Below are 17,500 nucleotides of genomic sequence, written 5' to 3'. Positions count from 1 at the left end.
ATATATATATATATATATATATATATATATATATATATATACACAGTGTCTCAAAAAATTATCCGACCAAACACTTTTTTAAATATTTTTCCTAAAAAAAGTGCTGTATTTTCGTAAATTTAGACTTTTTTGGTTAACTCAAGATTAATAAAAATAAAAGAACATGTTTTTAAATAGATTTTCTTTATTTTAATGTAAAATATGAATCACAAAGTTTTCAGTCTTTAAATAAATGAACTTAGGTCGTTTTTTTATTGTCAAAAAAATATTCGACCAAACGCATTATTTGTTCCATAATAAATTATTATATAACAAAACAATTATTTTAATACTTTGTTGGGCCTCCCTTTGCTTGGATTACAGCTTCTAGAGGTCTAGGCATTGATTCGACTAAAGATTTTGTTTCTTCTGATTGAATCTTTTCCCAGGCTTCTTCAATTGCCACTTTGAGGTTTTCTTTTTTGGAAAATGACCGATCTCCAATTTTTCGGTCTACAATTTCCCACAAATGTTCAATGGGATTAAGGTCCGGTGATTGTGCAGGCCATTCCAAGACCTCAACATTTTTTTCAGCAAACCACTCCTTTGTTTTAGTGGCACAATGCTTGGGATCGTTATCTTGCTGAAATGTAAAATCAGATCCTAGCTGAAGTTTTCGAGCAAATGACTTCAGATTTTGCTTTAATATGAGTTTTGATAGAAACTTAATTATACAAGTCAAGAAAAATCGCTTCATTTTTCGTCGAAAACTGGCTAAGCAAGCTGAAGAGAATTATGGAATCAAATTATCCCATCAGACAATCAGAAATCGTATCCGAGACCAGGGATTTCAAGGACGACTTGTGCGTAATAAACCATATTTGAGTAAGAAACACATGAAAAGAAGATTGGAGTTTGCTAAGAAGTTCAAAAACATGCCGTTAAGTTTCTGGAAAAAGATCCTGTGGAGCAACGAATCGAAATTCAACTTGAAGTCATCTGATAAAGCCCAAAAAGTTTGGAGAAAAGCCGGAGAAGCCTACAAATTAAGCTGCGTGAGAGGAACTGTCAAGTATGGTGGCGGTAACGTGATGGTATGGGGTTCAATGGCTTGGAAGGGTGTTGGAAAACTCCAATTTATTGATACTATAATGGATCAGGTGCAATACAGAAACATATTAAAGCAAAATTTGAAGTCATCTGCTCGAAAACTTCAGCTAGGATCTGATTTTACATTTCAGCAAGATAACGATCCCAAGCATTGTGCCACTAAAACAAAGGAGTGGTTTGCTGAAAAAAATGTTGAGGTCTTGGAATGGCCTGCACAATCACCGGACCTTAATCCCATTGAACATTTGTGGGAAATTGTAGACCGAAAAATTGGAGATCGGTCATTTTCCAAAAAAGAAAACCTCAAAGTGGCAATTGAAGAAGCCTGGGAAAAGATTCAATCAGAAGAAACAAAATCTTTAGTCGAATCAATGCCTAGACCTCTAGAAGCTGTAATCCAAGCAAAGGGAGGCCCAACAAAGTATTAAAATAATTGTTTTGTTATATAATAATTTATTATGGAACAAATAATGCGTTTGGTCGAATATTTTTTTGACAATAAAAAAACGACCTAAGTTCATTTATTTAAAGACTGAAAACATTGTGATTCATATTTTACATTAAAATAAAGAAAATCTATTTAAAAACATGTTCTTTTATTTTTATTAATCTTGAGTTAACCAAAAAAGTCTAAATTTACGAAAATACAGCACTTTTTTTAGGAAAAATATTTAAAAAAGTGTTTGGTCGGATAATTTTTTGAGACACTGTATATATATATATATATATATAAGTATGTATATATGGTTATTAAGCTAAAAAGACTTTAGAAGTAAAAAATCTTTCAATAAAATTTTATTGTTATAAATAAAAAAATTAGTAATAAAAGCATATTAAACTTTATTTTTACTTTAAAAATACCAAAAAAAACAACAACTTAAATGATTAATCTACTACATTTAAATATAAATTGAGTTTCTTTTGTTAATTTTTATATATATTTATAATTTGATTTTATTTATATATTTATATATATTTTTAATTTGATTTTATTAATTTATTTTTTAAATGCACATTTTTAAATAATTTTTAAAGTGCGCATTTATTAACACAAATTTTAGGAATACAGAATAATTAAGAAATATTTTACAAATATTTTGAACTGTTTAATGATGCAAAATTAAATGCAATGATTATTAGTGATGCAATTATTGAAAATTTATCGGATATAAATTGATTTTTAAGAAACAGGTGCAGTAGAGTGTATAATTTAACAATAAAGTTAAATTAGAATGCATAGATATTTTAAAATATTTTTTCTTTATTCAATTGGTTATATTTAATATACCTTCACAATGCCTCTTATCTTCAGTAGGTTGGTAACCAACATTACACTCACATCTATAGGCACCTATTGTATTAATGCATTTACCAGGATCGCATAAAGATTTGTTTCCTTCACACTCATTAACATCTAAATCAAAAATTAAAATGCAAACCTATGATTATTATAACATTTTTCTTTTAATTTGCCTCAATTATCAGAAACTTTAATTTGACTCAATTATCCTACAGAACTTAAAAAAGTTATCTTGATTACTTATTTCTTTAAAACACCAATGAGTATAACTTTTACTTGTTTTTTATAATTTTTTTTTAACTTAATTTTTATTGCCAGCCATTATTTTATTATTTCAACAATTATTTGTACCACCTAAAATAAATTTTACCTAGACACACTTCACCATCTCCTTTAAACCCCTCTTTACATTCACATAAAAAGCTACCAATGGTGTTTACACACTTGGCATCTTGAGCACAACTGGCAATATCCAAATCACACTCATTTTTGTCTGTACAATTGAATCCGTCTCCTTCATAACTAAAACACATTTCATTTAAAATAAAATAAAAAAAAACTCAATGTCATATTATAGTATAAAAAAATAATTCAAGTTAAAAAAACTCTTTCCTACCCTGTTTTACAGCGACAACTATAGGAACCAATACTATTAATACAGCCTGCATTCAAATGACAGCCGCCATTTTCACGCAATAAACACTCATCAATGTCTGAAATTGAAAATGTTAAGTATTTTGTAGAAGCTATTTTGTACAATCATGAAACTTTAAGCAAACTTAGCAAATGATTTTTCATTTACTTTGAAAATCAAAATCAAAACTAAATAAATGATAAAATAAAAGGACAAAACAAAAACAAGCAAATTTATAATCCTACCGATGCAACTCATAGCATTTATATCTAATTTATATCCGTCTTTACAGTTGCACAAAAAGGACCCCATTATATTAAAGCAATTTCCATTTTGACAAATGTTTTCAATTTCTGCACATTCATCTATATCCATGCAGCTTTTTCCATCTGTAGTTGCTCGGTAACCTGAAATGCAGGTGCACACATGTCCACCATCAATATTGGTGCAGGTATTAACTTCTCCGCATGGTGTACCACGTTCACATTCATTTATATCTTAAATTTTGATTTACAATTTATACAATGTTTTGTATTAATTTAATGTTTGAATATTATTGTGTATTTTAAATATTTTATTCTTAAAAAATATAAATTACCAACACATTCTTTTTTATTATCACTACGCAATTCAAATCCAGGTTGACAACCACAGTGAAAACTGCCTGGAGTATTGGAACATAAGAACTCACACCCACCATTATTATTGTTGCACTCATCTACATCTGTTATTATAATTTAAAAAAACAACATATATTTTAAAAATAATATATCAAATTGTGAATTATAAAGTGGTTATAAATACTATAAACTGAATAACTTTATTAAATTAGATATTATTTTTATAATTTTGATCAGAGATGCAAGTTCTATCATTTTTTTGAAACCCTATATCCAGAAATGATGGAATTCGTGGGCTATAGAAATTTTCTTTTCTTTTTTAGTTTTTTAAATTGACTTTCTGCTGTTTTTATAGACAAGAAATTTCTGGAAGAGCAAGATGAAAATATTATATATAATATTATATAAAATTGCAGCCTTGGAATTAGGGTCGACATTCGGCAATGCCAACCTATCTGCCATCCTAAAAGTGTTTAAGGTCTGCAACAATTTGCTGACCTTGTTTCTATGTTTTATGGTAAGATCTTTGTATCATATTTTTTTTGCCGACCTCTAAAAGATTGAGGTCAACAAATTATATCTGACATCATTTTTCCTAATTTCGAGGGTTGCAATAACATTTTTATGACTTGAGACTGATATATTTGTCAGTGAATTTGAAACTTTATACCAGAATTTTTTTTTTCTTTCCATGATTTAACCTAAACTGTTTGCTCTACTAACCAAACTGTTTGCTCTAATAAAGGCATTGAATGCTAAATAAATATGACAGTAAAGACAAGTATATGAGTATATATAGCAGAATATTATTTTATTATATTCACATTTATTTGCACTAAAGATCAAACTGTAAAAAATTAGAAAAATTTTTCTGAAATGAATTGAAATCAACTGTTGTCAGTGTTAAATGCATCAGTTGAACTTATTAGGTTGAAGACAAGTATATGAATGTATGTAGCATTGACCTATTCCCAGACCCTAGCCTAGAAACATAACAACCTGGACCAGCTTTTTAAGCCCTTTTGAGACTTGTTTTTGACTAAAATGACATATTTTTGAAATAGATTAAATCAACTATTGTCTGTATTACATGCATCAGTTTTACTTATTAGGATCAAGACAAGTATATAGCTGTGACCTATTCCTAGACATGAGCCAAAGATGCCATTTTACAAAAATAAAGAATAGGGTGGGGGGTTGAGGTGAAAATAAAAGAAGCTATTCTAAATATTAAAAAAATCTCCTTATTTCAAAACATTTCTTCAGTTTTTTTAATTGTGGGTACCAGTGACTGGTACCACAATTTAAAAAAATTGAAGTATATAGTGGCTATATGCATCAAGTGGTGTCCCTCTACCAGCTTTCTCTACCTCAGCTATAATAAAAGTGAGTTACCTTTAAATCAATAATTAAAAAAAAGAAAGGCTAAATATATCACAGAGAAATTTAAAAATAACACAAAATACTGTACTCAAATAAAACTTAAAATAAAAAATTCTCTAATGTTTTATGATGTCCTGTATTACTTGCAGTAGTATCAAAGCAAAGACTTGGAAGATGCTCCTTGACACCAGGCCACTCATGAATGAACTCAACTACCTACTGTCCTATCAAAGCACCAATACCAATAGGTATCTCAGAGATCCCTAATAATGTCTAAATATCCAAGCCAGATAGAACAGTTGGCAGACAATCATCTAGCTTGATGGTTCCATTAACATACAGCAACATTTTGCCATCAAAATAAACAACTAGTGGAACCAAAAGTTGAAAATCTTTTTAACTGCTATTGCAAGAAATTCACATGTTTCATTCTAGTCAGACTCGAGCTTCCATTAGAGAGGCATGGAAATGTTATTTACATCAATTTCAGTTAGAGCTGGTATGACAATCATCATTGCTTGTTGTGTTTTTTGTTTTTTTTTTGGTCTAATGCTGCATTAAAGAGTTGATTGTCAAGAATACAACTTTTGGATACTGTAACTGATAGTTGACTAAGGTCAAAAGTAGAAGGTCGTGAAAGTTTTAGACAAGTGAAGGCTTTTTGCATTTGAATTAACATATCACAGTCAGAATTTTCATATAATGAATCTGAATTGTAATCCATTAAAGGTTCTGTTATTAAATTTTTACTTTTTTCATGTCATTCCTGGCGCCTTTTTCTTTAAGTTTGCGTTTTTTATATTTAACAACTGCTTGCTTATATTCTTCTGATTATAAGTCTTCTGATACCATTGACATCTTTCAGGGACCTTGCTGGTCTATCAAGAACTTTTTATCTTTATTTATCTTGATGCAAAAATCCCATGCACCATGGGTAATGTCAAAAATAGTATTCATCATGGTGATTTTTTGTTCATTGTTATGTTTACTAGCAGATTTTTTACCTCTGTGCTTCAACTCTTAAACATATAGAATATTCACTTTAACTACATGAGGCTTTGTTATAGATGGAATATTAGCTTCAAGTCAGAAAATCATAACTTATACATAATGTAATACATTAATCACAGCTTGATTATACTTATTATACTATCTTATTTTATTTAAATATATACATGCTGAGCCATTATGAATATTACAATTCTTCAGAAGTCAAAACATTTGAGTTATACTGTAACATCCAAAGATGGAAAGTCATTTATTGTTATTTATTTAATTTAATTCATTAATAATTATTATAAATTTCGTCAGTATTATAAAAACTACCAATAAAAAAAGTATAAAGAAAAAAATTAAGTGAAAATATTAAAAAAGTTAAAAAATAAAGTGAAATTTAATTTGAAAACGTAATGGGAATAATGAAATGTGCCTAATGAAAGGTGTCTTCCTTATTCCCAAATTTTTTAAGTCAATATATTGTCTTGAAAAAATAAAAAAAAATTTACAATTGATTTTTGTTTGGTTCTTGAATTTTTTATTATTTTTTGTTTATTAGAGTTTGTTTACTTTACCGACTAGTCAGAAAGTAAGCTGACAAAAGAAATTTCTATTTAAATTTTAGAGCTATAAATTCAAATTAGTTTATGGGGCAAATCCATGTTAAATGACCAGAAATTTTCAAAAATGTCACCATACATCTCAGATTTTGCTGATTTTTATACAATTGAGAGTACTTAGTAAAATAAGAATTCCTTGAAAATTTTAGTCTCCAGCTCCAAGATTATCCTGAAATATGACCATTTTACTTTTAGCAGATATTGCCCAGGCTCTTCTTGTCCCTTCAGAACTGCAACGTTTATTTATATATTTCAAGTCACATAACTTTAAAAATATTTGATCTTTTTACTTAAAAATTTGTACCTGGCTATTTTCAGGGGTGAAAACTCCAATAAAATGATCAGAAATATGAAAAATTATTATAAAGTACCTGTATTTATCAATTTAAATAACTTAAAGCAATTTTTTACATACCTGTTTTTAATGCCTAATAAACTCATGTGGCCTTAATGATATCAAAAAAAATTTTACACATCATTCTATTTCCGTTGGTCTTTCAGAAAATATAAGCATTTTAATTTAACTGATATCTAATTTTAAAACGTTAACGTCAAGTTGTTTTATTAAATAAGAACTATAAACGCTAACAAAAGAATATACTGTCATTACACTAGTATAGAAGAAATTTATTACCTATTAAATTCATTGTTAACATTTTTAACATTAACAAATTTATTACAATTAAACAACCTTGTTGAAGAGACAAAAAATTATCTTTCTTGTTCAAAAAAAGCTAAAAAAAATCAATCACTGTTTAGTTTTCCATTACCATGGTGTTTAAGTTGCTTTAATTATATTAATTACTATTGGTTTCTCATTTTTTAATTTAATCTGAAATGCAACTTAGAAGTTTTCCAAAATCACACAAATTCATTCTTACTGTAAAACTTACAGTAAGAATGGATTTGAGTGATTTTGGAAAACTGTCAAATAATTGTTATAAACTAGAGTTGTTAACCAGAATATTTTGTACAATTCAGGAAAAATAAAATTCTTTCGGAAGGATATTGAGAATCAGGAATTTTTTTTTTCGTACTGAATTTTACGAAACAAAAAAAACCGTCGATGTTCATTTCGCAAATGCTACTTACGAAATGTCGCCTTTCGAATATGAACATTTAAAGGTTTTATTTTTGAAATAATGATAAAAAACCAAATTTCTTTCGAAAGGAAACTCTTTCGCACTGCAACTTGCAAAACAGTTCTTAACGGAAAAAAATTTACGAAATGTGGCATATTAAAAATATTTAATTACATTTTATGAATCAAATACGTATAATTAATTAGGTAACTAAAATACTAATTATTATAAGTATAATGATATTCATAAGTTTCAGTTAGTAAATTTTTATAAATAAACCTAGACTTTCATAAAATATACTAAAATTGTCTTTCAATGAACAAGAGTTAAATAATGAACATAACTTGAACAACATAAACTTTCCCATTTTGGGGGAAAAAAGAAAATTTAGAGCATGTCAGTTATTTGTTTAAGATCATGTAGATTTGCCTCAAAAAATAATACATTTGTAAAACTATGTTGTTTTAAGTATGAAAGAGTAAAGATAAATGTACAAAAAGATATGTACGATTTATCATATGGTTCACTCACATACGATATTTGGACTACAGTTTTACAAGAATCCTATTTAAGTGCAACTTTTCATTATGTTGATAAAAATTATCAACTTTGTAGTCGAGTTCTGGGTTTATATCACTTGACCGAATCACATAAATCTCCATACATCACTTGAAAAATCAAAGAAATATTACAAGAATGGAATATCGAAAATAAGGTACAAAATTATAGAAAATTAACCCATAGATTGCAAATGCGGTGAGGCTTGTAAAAACCTACATTTTTTTCAAATATATTACAAGAAGAGTATGGATTATACGAAGTTTTTTTTTTAATTTAGGCTCTATACGCTGTAGCAGACTCTGGATTTAACGTGAAAAAAGCTTTAACAGATTTAGATCCTCTAAATATTTTCATAAAATAAATTCATAAAATAAATTCACGCGCAGTCGATTTTTTAAAGAAATTTAATATCAGACGATATACAAACTGCAAGGGTATGTGCTTTTTTAAATTATTTTTAATATTATGTTTATTATTTTTATAAATAAATATTATAATGTTATAGGGAGAAATATCATAAATATAAAAAAATTTAATAAAGATATCGAATTACGAACAATCGAGATAACAGAAGCTGAAGCTCGAAAATATGAAGAAATTAATTTACTTAAAGATACACTTAATAGCTTGATTGCAAAGTGCAAATCATTAGTTAGTTTATTAAGACATAGTGAAGATAATTATTTTATACAAATTTTTCAGAATTAATGTTTTTGGTATTGTTAGAGCATAAATTATTGATTACATTATTTAGTTCATTATTTTTATATTATTTAATATCTCTATATTAAATGATGATAATATCAGGGCCAACAGGGAAGGGGGTGGGGGGGGTTGGGAGACGCTAAAGAATTTTCTGAGAAAAAAAAAGGTGATCTAAAAAAAAAGGAAGGGAGGTACGTGCTCCCCGGCCCCCCAGTGTCGTTGGCTCGAAATATTAACAATACATATATGTATATATATATTCACATTTTTTTTACAGAGCCATCCAGGATTTTTTGATATTTCAGATATGACACTTCACGTATTGTGCTATCTCCAAACTTAAGTATGTTCATGTCTATAACAAATGACGAGGCTTTGCAAAAAATTGTGATGATGGAGGTCTGGGAACAAAAGTACCCTAAAGTTTTTCAACTTTACAATTTTATACTAAATTTAAATTTATCGACAGGTTTTAAATTTCATTAAAAAAAATTGTAAATTACAAAAATTACTACCATGCAAACTTTTCGACCCCCCATCCCCCGAAAAAAATGTGAGAGTTGTAAATTTGCATGGTAATAACTTTTTTATTTTTGTTTCCAGATTATTTGCTAAGTCTCCTAATTTGTCATAGACATGAACATACTTAAGTTTGAAGTTAGCCCAATACGTGAAAGTGCGATATCCGAAACATCAAAAAATCCTGTGGGCGGCCCTATATATACATATATATATACATATATATATATATATATATATATATATATATATATATATATATATATATATATATATATATATATATATATATATATATATAAAAGATAAAATTAGTGCAAGATGTTAAAACAAGATGGAATTCAACATATGATATGTTGGATTCAATTTTTTCAAATAAAGATGCTTTATTATCTATGAAATATGAAAATGGTGCTGAATACATATTTCAATATGTGCTTTCAGATGACAAGTTTATAATAATAAATGAACTTTGCAATTTGTTTGAATCACTAAAAGATTTGACAATAAGCTTAAGTGGTCAAAATTATCCTACAGTTTCTTTATTATTTCCAGCTGTTTACAGTTTATTGAATAGTAAAATAACTAATATGGAATTCTCTACAGATCATATAGAAGCATTAAAATTTCAGTTACTAAATTCTTTAAAAAGTCGCCTAAATTACATTTTAACTGATGATATTTTTGTGGCAGCTACTTATCTTGATTTTTGATATAAAAAATTTGAATTTGTAGAAGATATAACCCAACATCTTGGTTTAATAATTCGAGCAAAAAAATTTTAAAATTTTTTTGCTCGAATTATTAAACCAAGACCAAGAAATTTTTTTTTGTTAAAAAAATATTAACACCACTGATGCAACAAGTTAGTTTGTTATCGCAAGATGCCATTCATTTAACACCATCAATTCCATCAAACCAATTGTTAATGCGAGTAATGGAAATGCACTAAGGCGTAAAAATATTACTTTTTTTTTACAATTAACGGATAAATTTTTCATAAAACCATGTACAAATCTGCTTGTGGATCAAATTCATCAAATAAACTTGGAATTCAAAAAGTGTGATGGACATTTAATGATAGTTAATGAAAGAAACAAATTAGCTCTAGAAGAAAATGGGTGTATGGCTTTTTATCAAAACGAAGGTGACATCTTTAAACCTTTAATGCTAGCTTGTAAAATGATTTTGTGCTTAAGTGCAACTTCAGTTGCATCTGAAAGTTTATTTAGTGTAGCAGGAACTATACAAGATGAACAAAGAAACCGGTTACATCCCATACTTTTGAGTATGCTTAATTTTATAAAGTTTAATATTATGCAGAAATACTAATTTCAACTTTCAATTAACTATTAATGATATAAACGACTTTTATACATTGATTTTAGCAACACTTTTTATTATATTTGTCAAATAATTATCTTAATAACGAAATAATTATCTTAATAACGTAATAATTGTCTTAATAATAATTTAAAAAAAAATTAAACTTTTACTAACATGTTAACATTAAATAACCAAATCTTAAATTTTAATGAAAGAGTTTGTTATTGCAAAAACTGAGTTGTTTTGAATGAGTCAGTTAAAAAAAAGAGGTCATTATGGAACTAATTTTTACTGTAAACTTGTCGTTAGTTTAACTCAAAGGCAGTTTTTCTCCTGTTCCTTTCTTTACTTCGGGTAACTTGATTAGCTCTATGCCCGGTAGGATCAAGTCTGTCATCAAATCAAGGGGTGGGCAGACAAAGTATTAATAAACTGTGTAATTTTAAATTGTATGAACAGTTGTAATAAAAAAAATAATCAAAATCAATTGTTTTCAGTCGTTTTTATTTGTAACGCTACAAGAAAATAGAAAAAAACCTTAAAAATATTACTGTTATAATGACTTTTGCACAGCACTGTATATATATATATATATATATATATATATATTATATATATATATATATATATATATATATATATATATATATATATATATATATATATATAATAAAAAGTATTCTTAAGACTATTAAATTAATATTATTAGCAGCATCATCAAGTGAATTGATTTTTAAAGAAAGTATTCCTCCTTCTCAAAAAGCCTTAAAAAAATCGGGTTACAATTGCGAACTTGCATACCATCCAAGTATAAAATCAACAAACGACAACCATAAACACAAGATAATTTGGTATAATCCTCCTTTCAGTGCAAATGTTGTTACAAAAATAGGTAAATGTTTTTTGAAACTCATCGACATCCACTTTCCAGTTAACCACAGACTTTGTAAAATATTTAATAGAAACACAATCAAAATAAGTTATTCCTGCATGCCAAACATAAAATCCATTATCAAATCACACAATAAAAGCATTTTACATAAGGAGGCAAAAACTAATGAAATGAAATGCAACTGCATTGACAAAGCCAATATTTCAATGAACAACCATTGCCTTTCCAACAACATTGTTTATCAGGCCACCATCTATTCAAACAATCCAGAATATAAAGAAAAAGTATTTTGGACTTAGCGAAACACCTTTTAAAGTTTGGTATGCAAACCACTTAAAATCTTTTAATGCAGTTAGGTACAAGAATGATACAGAGCTATCAAAAGAAGTATGGAAATTAAAAGAAAAAAACTTTACACCTTTTGTCAGATGGAAGATTGTTAAAAAATGCAAACCATACAACCCATCATCAAGAGTTTGTAACCTTTGTTTGAACGAGAAGTTCCAAATTTTGATGCATAAAGGAGAAAACCTACTAAATATAAGGAGTGAAATAATTTCGAAGTGCAGACACAAAAATAAGTTCATTATTTCCTCTTATGATATCAAAGATTGATCCTGGTTGGTTTACATCAAGTTTACGTCACATTATACTTTCAATACTTTTAAAATTTTATTTTCATGGAGTCATTATAACTCACGCCACTGTAATTCTAATTGTAATTTTAATGCTTAATTTTTAATTTTGTAATATATGGCTGATGATTGCCGTTAGGCATGAAACTTAAAGTTCCATAATAAAAGATTTTTCTTTATCATTTTTAATTATAATTATATATATATATATAAAAATAATAAAGGAAGGTATCAACTTTCAGGAAGAAAATTTCTTAAAAAAAATTTCAGAAACTAACAGTCTGATGGCCATAGAAATTAACAATTTAAAAAAAAAAAATATTGACCTTGAAAATCGTTTACGCTGTAATAACCTAAGGATTGATGGCTTAACTGAACTGCCCATGGAATCTTGGACTGACTGTGCAAAGAAAGTTAAAGATCTATTTAGAAATAAACTGGGAATCTCTGAAGACGTAATCATTGAAAGAGCTCACCGCATTGGGAAAACTAATGAAGATAAATCTCCAAGAACTATAATTATTAAACTACTAGACTTTCAAAACATAAATAAAATCTTACGCTATTAAAAAAACTCAAAGGAACTGGAATATTCATTAATAAAGACTATGCAAACGAAATGATGGAAATAAGAAAAAAGCTTTAGGAAGATGTAAAAAGATTTCGAAAGGAAGGTAAACTTGCTATTATCAAATATAATAAAATATTCGTCAGAGATTTTCCTAAATAACTTTAATTACTGTCGAGATATGTGAAATAGTTCTGTACATATTTATTATGCTAGCACGTTTTAATTTACCGCATTTAATGCAATGACTAACAAAAACAAAAGATTTTGAAACGCTGCGTTGCAACGTCTTTGAAACTGCTAAAAATATTTTACTAAATGATTTTTACAACTCTGATGGGCAAATTTTTCACAGAAATAATTTTGATTCGAAATACTTTGAAATAGAAACTTTTAAAATTGAACTCGAAATTTAAAAAAATAATTTTACTGCAATACACATAAATGTAAGAAGTATAAATAAAAATTTTGATAAACTAAAACACTTTCTAATAGATTGCAATTACTCATTCAGTATGATTTGCAAAACTGAAACATGGTGTTCTGATGAATCATTTCAAACAAACACAAATTTTCAAATTCCAAATTATAAACTAATATCTTTTGAAAGAAAAACAAACAAAAGGGGAAGAGGGATCGCAATGTGTATCCGAGATAATCAAGAGTTTAAAGTAAGACAAGACCTCTCCATCTCTGACACAGATAGCGATAGTCTTTGCTATTGAGATAACGGGTAATAAATCAAAAAATATTATAATTTCCACTTGCTATAGACCTCCAGAAGGTGATATAACTAAATTTTCAAATTTTTTAAATAAAATCTTTCCTAAAATAAATGACAAGGGAAAAAATATTTTCTATATAGGGGATTTAAATATTAACAGTTTAAGCTACAAAGAAAATGCGGTTACTAAACTCTTTTTTAATAATCTGTTTTAATTATGTATCCTTCCAATCATCAACAAACCTACTCAGATAACCCCAACCTCCGTCTCTGCAATAGACAATATATTAACAAATACATTTCTAGAAACTTCTTTAAAAGCAGGAATTATCAAAACCGATTTATCAGACCATTTTCCTATTTATTTTTCATTATCTCAAGATTTAAGAACCTATAACAATCCTAAAACTAAAATTTATAAAAGAAAAATCAATCAGTTCTCTATTAAAAATTTTTGACTCGCTATCGGTAGTAAATTGGGATGAAGTGTATCAAGAATGTAACCTTGGACACACAAATTCTGCATACAATTTATTTATAAATATTTTTCTAGATCACTACAATAAACATTTCCCTGTTGAAGAGAAAGAAATAAAGCTAAAGTATTTAAACTGCCCACGGATAACTAACAGGATTAGAAAATCATCAAAAACAAAGCAAAAACTCTATATCAAGTATTTAAAAAACAGAAATAAAACTAACTTAACTACATACAAGGAATACAAAAATCTATTTGAAAAAATTAGAAAGAACTCATAAAAAGTATATTTTTCAAAACAACTACAAAAAAGAAAAAGGATATTAAAAAAACCTGGAACATATTGAAAGAAATATTAGGTAAAAACTCTACTAAATCAAATAATTTACCAGATAAAATTATTGTTAACGAAACTGAATATATCGGCAAAACTTTTATCGCTGAAAACTTCAATAGCTTTTTTGCAAACATAGGCCCTAATATGGCTTCAGAAATTCAATGCCCTGATATCTCCTTCGAAACCTATATCACAAACCAACATTTCTGTTTAAATATTTTCTCTGGACTAAACCATGAAGAAATAGTAATTGCAAAAAACTCGCTTAAGATGAATAAGGCCCCTGGGATAGACAACATTTGTAGCTATATAGTTGTAAATGTGTTTTCGGAGATAAAACAACCAATCTATGAAATATTTAAATCTTCAATTACTACAGGATCCATACCGAATAAATTAAATATATCTAAGGTAATACCAATAATAAAAACCGGTGATGCATTTACACTAAATAACTACAGACCTATCTTAGTGCTTCCTGTATTTTCAAAACTTTTGGAGAGAGTAATATACAAAAAACTGTATAAATATCTATCAAATAACAAAATCCTAAATGAAAAACAGTTTGGCTTCCAAAAGCAACATTCAACCGAACACGCAAATCTTGATCTTATAAATAATATAAATGACTCCTTTGAAAACAAAAAATACGTCCATGAAGTCTTTGTTGATTTATCTAAGGCATTTGACACAGTAGATAACGCTATCCTCATTAGAAAAATGGAAAAATATGGGATAAAAGGTGTTGCACTAAACTGGTTTAAAAATTTTTTACTCGACAGAAAACAATGCGTTATTGCTCATGGAAAATAAATTTCAAAATTACTCAAAACAAAATGCGGTGTCCCCCAAGGTTCCATTCTTGCACCTCTTTTGTTTTTAATATACATAAACAACCTTCCTAAAGCCTCAAGTAAATTGGATTTCATAATGTTTGCGGAGGACACCAATTTATTTTATGCATCCTCATCAATTACAGAACTTTATGAAACTACAAATACTGAACTTGAAAACATAAACAGTTGGTTAAAATCTAACAAATTATTGCTAAACACAGAAAAAACCAAATACGCTCTTTTTCATTCTAACCTTAAAAACATACCACCCGATTTATCTTCGCTAAATATAGATACTAAAGAAATAGAGAGAACCCAAGCATATAGATATATTAAATACCAAAATATCAAAATACATTGGTATCCTCTACAAAGCTAGTTCTATACTGTCTCCTGATAATTTAAAGTTTCTATACTTCTCGTTTATACAAAGCTACTACATTCAACGTACCTCTTAAAAAAACTAATCTCTCTCACTTTTCCATTTTGTACCATGGTCCTTATCTATATAACAAATCAAAATCGAATAAAAAATACTCTGAAAACGTTATTAAAAGATCTCATTTTAAACACTAACAACTTTATGAATTTTTATTAACTCCAAAACATTTAAAACTTTGTTCCGAAACCAATGTAAACTCAAAAAACTCTAAATAACTCAAAAACAACAGCAATAACAAAAACACAAAAACAAATAATAAGCTTATTTATCAACACTTGAACGACTATATATTACCTAATTAGCAAATCATGTACCTACTTATATTTATGTGTATTGAAATAAAATTAAAAAATTAAAAACTTCTTTTTGTCTGCATATATATATATATATATATATATATATAAATATATATATATATATATATATATATATATATATATATATATATATATATATATATATATATATATATATATATCTATATATATATATATACATACATATACATACATATATATACATACATATATATACGTCTGTTTATTACTGCTAGAAACAACTGTAAAAAGGTTTTGTCTAACGCCAAAACCCGCTATTCTCAGGTCATGAAATCTTGTATCTCATCTCAAAAATTAGGCTCTCGTGACTTCTGGAGAATCTTTAATAATATCAATAATAAGGGCAAATCTATAATTCCACCTCTCTTGTATGCTTCAAACTTTGTCACCTCACCTAAAGACAAAGCCGAACTGTTTGCTAAAAACTTTTAATCAATATCATCTCTTGATTCCACTAATTGTGTTTTACCTGATATTGCCAACAAACAGGTTGATACATTGCTTGACATTCATATCATTCCAGCATCTGTATCTAAAGTGATCTCCTGCCTAGACTCTTCTACAGCTTGTGGCCCAGACAACATACCTGTTATTGTCTTGCAGAAGTGTTCTCCGGAGCTGTCGTCTATACTCTCAAAACTATTCAACAAGTGCTTATCAGAGTCTTGTTTTCCAGCCTGCTGGAAAGCCGCATCTGTTATCCCTATCTTCAAAAATTCTGGGGAGCGATCTGATTCGTCTAACTACCATCCCATAAGTCTTCTTCCTATCATAAGCAAGGTTTTTGAATCTTTAATTAACAAACACTTAATTTCTCATCTTGAATCTAATAACTTACTTTCTGACCATCAATATGGTTTTCGATCTTCTCGTTCTACAGCTGATTTGCTAACAGTAATAACTGACAGGTTTTATCGTGCATTAGATGAAGGTGGAGAGGTTAAGGCCATCACTCTTGACATTTCAAAAGCTTTTGATAAAGTTTGGCATGCTGGTCTTCTCCATAAGCTTTCTTCTTATGGTGTATCCGGCAACATCTTTAAGATCATTGAATCCTTCTTTTCCAATCGTAGCATAAAAGTTGTCCTCGATGGACAACACTCTTCTTCTTATTCTGTAACTTCAGGGGTTCCTCAAGGTTCTATCCTTGGCCCTATACTCTTTTTAATTTACATTAACGATCTTCCAGATATTCTCACATCTAAGGTGGCATTGTTTGCTGATGATACTACCATTTATTCTTGTCGTGATAAGAAACCAACACCCTCTGATTGCCTGGAGGGGGCATTTGAGCTTAAAAAGGATCTCACTTCTGCTACAGCATGGGGCTCACAGTGGCTGGTGAACTTCAATACAGATAAAACTCAATTTTTTTCAGCCAATCGTTATCGCAATAATTTATATCTTCTGATATT

At 28.1% G+C, this 17,500-nt stretch overlaps 1 protein-coding gene across 3 annotated transcripts in view; it reads right to left on the bottom strand.

The window, feature by feature from the left end:
- The window catches only part of LOC100212320 (fibrillin-2), a 125,185-nt gene that overhangs the window by 29,275 nt on the left and 78,410 nt on the right, over positions 1-17,500 (bottom strand). For 2 of the 3 annotated variants that reach the window (XM_065816742.1, XM_065816741.1), the window contains exons 27-31: positions 3,622-3,747; positions 3,269-3,520; positions 3,006-3,102; positions 2,760-2,911; positions 2,378-2,503 (exon numbers count right to left, since the gene is read on the bottom strand). In XM_065816742.1, the coding sequence (XP_065672814.1) occupies positions 2,378-2,503; positions 2,760-2,911; positions 3,006-3,102; positions 3,269-3,520; positions 3,622-3,747 (753 nt within the window). The remainder of the gene's footprint in view (positions 1-2,377; positions 2,504-2,759; positions 2,912-3,005; positions 3,103-3,268; positions 3,521-3,621; positions 3,748-17,500) is intronic. The other variant, XM_065816743.1, reaches the window with a different exon arrangement.

This window comes from Hydra vulgaris, chromosome 13 (genome assembly GCF_038396675.1).
Source record: "Hydra vulgaris chromosome 13, alternate assembly HydraT2T_AEP".
In the NCBI taxonomy this organism is placed as follows: Eukaryota; Metazoa; Cnidaria; class Hydrozoa; order Anthoathecata; family Hydridae; genus Hydra; species Hydra vulgaris.
The sequence above is the reverse complement of the archived record's forward strand: the minus strand, read 5'-3'. Positions and strand labels throughout refer to the sequence as shown.